The following is a 6115-nucleotide window of genomic DNA, read 5'->3' on the forward strand; positions in this document are numbered from 1 at the left end:
TCAGCAGGACACGTTTTTCAAAGTGCCCGCAGGTCGCCTGAAACTCAGGGACTTCCAGGATGGGACAGGACAGTTGATCTTCTATGAGAGGCCAGATACAGAAGGACCCAAGCTGTCTAATTACTCCATAACACCTACCAGCGACCCACAGGGGCTAGTCAAGGTTCTGACGGACGCACTGGGGCAAGTGGGGCAGGTGAAGAAGGAGAGGAGGCTGTACATGGTGGGACAAACCAGAGTGCACGTTGATTGTGTGGAGGGCCTGGGGGACTTCATGGAGCTGGAGGTGGTGATGAAGGAGCAGCAGAGCAGAGAGGAAGGAGTGGCCATCGCTAATCAGCTCATGCTGGACCTGGGAGTGAAGGAGGAGGACCTGATAGACGGAGCCTACATGGATCTCCTGCTGAAGAATCAGCCAAATGGACATGCACCATAAACTCTGACCAGATGTGGTCTGCTTTCTATCAGAGATAGAGCTTCCTCTGACATCAAGATATTAAATGTCTGTTTTTTTGTTTTTGTTTTTTTTACACATAGTTTGAAATGTATTAGATTGATCTGTGTTGTCTTATTCTCACAATAAAAAATAAATAATAAAAAAGCATCCTTTTGTGTGTGATTTAATTTGCAACCAATTCGTTACAAACACTAAAGTCAGCTAAAAACACCTGGCTCTACTTTATACATTATAATACAAATTTTCGTGTCTACAAATGTATTAAAGACAATTAATATGTTAATGACTATTATTAGGAGAGTGTTTCAATATCATGAACATTTTCCCCAGAATTATTATTTACATACATCACATGTTCTTCATCATTTACATTTTGTGGTCATCAGTTATTTTACACGATTCCTTAGAATTGCTATACAAAATAATCTGTTGAGAGTAAAAGCATGATCTGAAATTATCAACACAAAAAACAATGCACAGATTGTGTTTTGTCTGTTTTTAAGATAGATGGACAGTCAGCTAGATAGATAGATATAGGTAGATAAATAGACAGACAGATAGACTGTCAGATAGACTGATAGATAGGCAGACAGATAGATAGATAGACAGACAGACAGATAGATGGACGGACAGACAGATATATAGATAGATAGGCAGACAGATAGATAGGCAGACAGATAGATGGACAGATAGATAGATAGATAGATAGATAGATAGATAGATAGATAGATAGATAGACAGATAGACAGATAGATAGACAGATAGATAGACAGACAGACAGATAGATAGATAGATAGATAGATAGATAGATAGATAGATAGATAGATAGATAGATAGATACTTGAATCTAGATAAATATAACTATCTGTGTCAAGGGTATATAAATACACATGTAACTAAAATAAATTGTGACTACTATTACATATAAGAGATAGACAGATAGATAGATAGACAGACAGATAGATAGATAGATAGATAGATACTTGAATCTAGATAAATATAGCTATCTGTGTCAAGGGTAAATAAATACACATGTAACTAAAATAAATTGTGACTACTATTACATATAAAAAAGTTAGGGTTAAGGTAAGACTGGTAGAGACTGAATAGTGGATTCAAAACTGATTATAATAAGATAAAGCCAACAAGAAAACGTTGGTGAGTGATATGCTCTCTTTAGTTTGAGGACAGCATACACATTTTTTTCGCGAGACGCTCCAAGCAGCTAGGTGGTAGTCAAACAGATGATCCCGCGTGCAGCGTCCTTCTGTGTTCTCGCGAGACTACATTTTTCCCTAATCGCACCGCGCGCCCCTCTTCCGTCCTCTTTCCGCCATATTGCAGAACTGGTAAGGTTCAGGATTGCTACAACGCTTGTATAATCTGTCTAAAATCACGGCCATCGTTACGTATCATCCACATTTAGACAGAAATACATGTTCATGAGCAGCCAGAGCGCCAGGTTTGTGACTCATTTTGTGATTGGTGTCTGTATACACGGATATATTTCCCAGAAATTCACGGCTGTCCAGCCTCTCCGGCGTTCAGCGGTGTGTTACTGTCCCATGTTTCTGAGGGACAGACGAGTCAAACCAAAGCACTCCAGCGGTCCGCTGCCTTACTCTATCAACTCATATGTGATATTATGAAGCAGAAAGATTCATGGTGGAGAAAAACTCGGTTTAATTCGCCAACTACTCCACGCACTGCCAGGACGTTCATCAGCGCATAGCTCTGGAGAAAACTAACCATAGTTTTAACTTATAAACATGTGACATTAACAGTTTTCGATGTTCGGTTTCCATGTATATGTGATTGAATGCTTTGTCGATATGTACCTGGCTTTTAAGTAGCGTTTGGCTCGTGACCGGTGAGATGAGGCTGTGTAACGGATGTTTTAACTATATTATTAATATTATATTATAACTATATTATGTGAGAGAAATCACATGGTTGTTTTTTCTGTCTTTGCAGGCATCATGGTGCGCATGAACGTCCTCGCTGATGCACTGAAAAGCATCAACAATGCTGAGAAACGAGGGAAGCGCCAGGTCCTCCTCAGGCCCTGCTCGAAAGTCATTGTGCGCTTTCTGACTGTGATGATGAAGCACGGTGAGTGAGGGACTTATTATCTGCTCTGTGTGTGAAGTTGACATGAGACTCTGCTCTAGTGTTTCGTGTAAAGAATATTTCATCCTTTGTCGTTCCAAACTGTTGAACCTGGAAGATGTTACCCAGAATGAAAGCGTTGGTTCATACATTCACAAGAATGAATGACAATTTGCATTGAGAAAGCTATCCATTTTAAAGCAGTTCAGTCATATCTAGTGAAACAAGCTGCTCAGTCTCGTCGTGTGGTCTTTGCAGGTTACATTGGCGAATTTGAGATCATTGATGATCACAGAGCCGGGAAAATTGTAGTCAATCTCACAGGGAGGCTGAACAAGGTAAGTGGTTTAATAAATATGTTAACTTTATCTAAAATTATGAGTTGTGTGTTTAGTGACTGGTAAAGGGCTTTCTTAGCCCAGTAGAACATAGTCTAATACAGACTAAACTAGGCTTCACACTAATGCACTTATTCAGATGTTTTGTCCTGTCTTTAAAACCTAACTGACTTGTGTTTTTATAAATTGAACTTCATAAAAGCGTTTTGAGATGAAAGTACATTTAACTTGCGTCTGTTATTGAGCTTTGTGTCATATATATATACGGCACTACAAATGGCTTAAATGATGCCTTCATAGAGCATTTTGGGAAAATACTGAAACGCCAACCTGATTTCTCTCTGTGCATATCCATAGCTTATTCGGCCATGATACATTATGCACTTTTAATGTTGTGCATTTGTGTAATTGTGAGCAAGCACAATACTGCTGTATCTGGCAAACATGTGTAATTACAAACAAAACATGCCAAAAAAGGGTATATTATACTATTATAATAACTTTTTTTTATTGTTTTGTAATTTATTTATTGCAATTGAAAAGCACATTATCTAGTTGACCAGTGGTTTCGCAAACACTGCAGGTTTTCCATGTCTGCTTAATCAAACACCTGATTCCGCTCATCAGTAGAGACTCAAAGACCTGAAATGGTGTCAGACAAAGGAGACATGCAAAACCTGCAGTGTTAGGGGGCCTCCAAGAACGAGGTTGGGAACCACTGTATTAGACGATAACATAAGTGCTAGCTAACATCGTCCAGAATAGCACAAGCTAGAAGTACAGATGCACTTTTTTTTTTTGACTACTGATATTATATCTGCGGCTAGCACTCAAACTGTTCTCTGAACAATTTATCTGTGATGCAGTGTGGCGTCATCAGCCCACGGTTCGATGTGCAGTTGAAGGATCTGGAGAAGTGGCAGAACAACCTTCTCCCATCCAGACAGTTCGGGTGAGTTATTACCAGTGTCTACCAAAAATGTTTTAAACACTTTTTGAGCATTTTGCTATTTTTAGATTTACTCTTGTATTTACAGTAGACATTGAGATTTGTTTGTCAGGTGTGTACTGAATTTTCAGAGATTAATTTAACATCAGTTGCATGTTCAGCAATGCTTGACTATAGATATCTGACAGCTATAGCTTAGTATGGTGTCTGCAGAAGTGCAAAACTCAAATCTTGATAGGTGCAGATTTATAACCTATCAAAAGGGTCGAGGAATAAAAATATTCACTTTCACATTAAGTATATTCAGTGATCTCAAAATAATGACATCAACAGAATTTGCAATGCTTTATGGAAGAATAGTATGAATGCTTTTACCACGATTGTTTTTTTTTCTGTAACATGTGAAGGCGGCGTCAGTGAAAACTGGCAGAGGCAATGGTAGCTTTAGCAACATTAGCCTTACAGAGTGCCAAGAAGCCATTTCAGAAAGGCCATTTGAAAACACAATATTAAGCACTTTGTCTGGATCTGACTTTCTCACACGAAGCATTGGCATTGATCCCTCTTTCAGAATCAGTTTTTGCAAAAATATAGCATTAAAATGACTTAATTTTATCAGGCAGTTCAGTGTAAAATGATTGGTGTGACTATCGATTTTTCTCTAGTATGTTTCATTAAAAAATGAAACTACACCACAATGTCCTCAGCGGCTCAAGTGGAGGGAGTCTATGGAGCTGCTATGTTCATTGGTGGATCTCAAAACACAACACTTAGATTGCTTCTTTGGCGCTGACATTGTACGTCTCCAGTAATGGTAGACTGCTGCTTCTCACTTAGTCCTGTGTCTATGCCAGGGGTAGTCTAGTTCAGTCCTAGAGAGCCGCAGTCCTGCACAGTTCAGCTCCAACCCTGAAAAAAAATTCTCACCTGCCTGTACTGGAGTAATCCTGAATGGATTGATCTTGTTCAGGTGTGTTTGATTAGGGTTGAAGCTGAACTCTGCAGGTCTGCGGCTCTCTAGGACCGAGGACCGAGTTTTTGGCCTTTAAATAAAAAAAAAAAAATCATTTTAGGAAATCATGCTTCTCATTTGCCATCAAAATCCATGTTTGTCAACTGTGATTTGATTGACCTTTTGAGAAGTTGTTCATTATGTAAATTGTCTTCCTGAGCAACTGAAAGCTGGTTTCTAGCTCAGCTTGTCACCTTGAGTAGTTGGCAATGTAACCAGTTTTTATTGCTAACGTTCTGGGGTGCGTTTCCCAAAACCATAGTTGCTAACCTGTTAGCAACTTAGTTGGATGGCAAAGGGAAATTGCATTGCAACCAACAAAGTTGCTAACTTAGTTAACAACTATGGTTTTGGGAAACGCACCCCAGAGCAGAAGAATTGTTATTGTTAGTCAGTTATCCAGATCTTACTAAGAAAACAAGTGCTGCTATATTTGTGACGCATGATGACTTTTCATTGCTTTGTGTTTTCATTTTATAAAACAATCTTGCAAACATTAGGTGTGTGATACAGAATCATGTGGGGTGAGATGCATTCAAAGAGCAGCAGAATCTTGAACATCCTGCTTATGTCTTTTTCTCTCTCTATTCTCTGCAGGTTCATTGTTTTGACAACCTCAGCTGGTATCATGGACCACGAGGAGGCCAGACGAAAACACACAGGAGGAAAAATCCTTGGGTTCTTTTTCTAAAACGTGCAAAATCAACAAAAATAAACCGTCGAAGCCAAGTTGTGTGCTTTGGTTTCTTAATGCATTACATGCTATGTACTCATTCACACACTAGTTAAAGAAAATGGAAACGGTAGGAAACACATGATGCACACTTACAGTGAAAACAGATGTTCTGCAAGTTGTTCTGGTTGACACCTCTTGCTTTTGGCTGAAAGTAGTGTAATTTGAGTAAATGAGTATTGATGCTATCATAACACAAATTACACAGCAAACGGTGAAATGCAGATCTAGAAGGAAAGCCTGGGTTTGCAGAGGCTTTAAAATATTTGATACAATTTAACATTTGAGTGTTTTATGTCTGTTAGCTGGGAAAAAGCATGTTTATGCGAAACTCTGATTGAGACAAAAGATGCAGTGACTTCAATCACTGGCTCAGTTTTAACTTAAGTGGCAATATTTCACGTCTGGCAACTGCAAGAGGAGTGAAATGAGTGTGTTAATGGGGTTCACACCGAAATGCACATTCCTTAATGGAGTATTCATAGCTCATTGTGACTAGACTGGTTTGGAGGGAGAT

The 6115-nt window shown here is 39.0% G+C and overlaps 1 protein-coding gene across 2 annotated transcripts; it reads left to right on the top strand.

The window, feature by feature from the left end:
- The first annotated feature begins 1705 nt into the window (after positions 1–1705).
- Positions 1706–5594, top strand: LOC113046961 (40S ribosomal protein S15a). Of its 2 annotated transcripts, none has more exons than XM_026208132.1 (5): positions 1706–1806; positions 2432–2569; positions 2825–2904; positions 3771–3856; positions 5463–5594. In XM_026208132.1, exons 2-5 carry the CDS (start codon positions 2437–2439, stop codon positions 5554–5556), a joined length of 393 nt encoding a protein of 130 aa, XP_026063917.1. In that variant the 5' UTR covers positions 1706–1806; positions 2432–2436; the 3' UTR covers positions 5557–5594. The 2 variants fall into 2 exon arrangements, with proteins under 2 accessions (XP_026063917.1, XP_026063916.1); XM_026208131.1 differs by having other exon boundaries at positions 1778–1919.
- The last annotated feature ends 521 nt before the right edge of the window (positions 5595–6115 follow it).

Source organism: Carassius auratus, chromosome 28, assembly GCF_003368295.1.
Source record: "Carassius auratus strain Wakin chromosome 28, ASM336829v1, whole genome shotgun sequence".
In the NCBI taxonomy this organism is placed as follows: Eukaryota; Metazoa; Chordata; class Actinopteri; order Cypriniformes; family Cyprinidae; genus Carassius; species Carassius auratus.

Bases quoted from the DNA above. Each gene is read 5' to 3' on its own strand.
- LOC113046961 (XM_026208132.1), top strand. From the start codon at position 2,437: ATGGTGCGCATGAACGTCCTCGCTGATGCACTGAAAAGCATCAACAAT. The intron at 2,570-2,824 runs GTGAGTGAGGGA...TGGTCTTTGCAG, and splicing joins GACTGTGATGATGAAGCACG to GTTACATTGGCGAATTTGAG. The intron at 2,905-3,770 runs GTAAGTGGTTTA...TCTGTGATGCAG, and splicing joins TCACAGGGAGGCTGAACAAG to TGTGGCGTCATCAGCCCACG.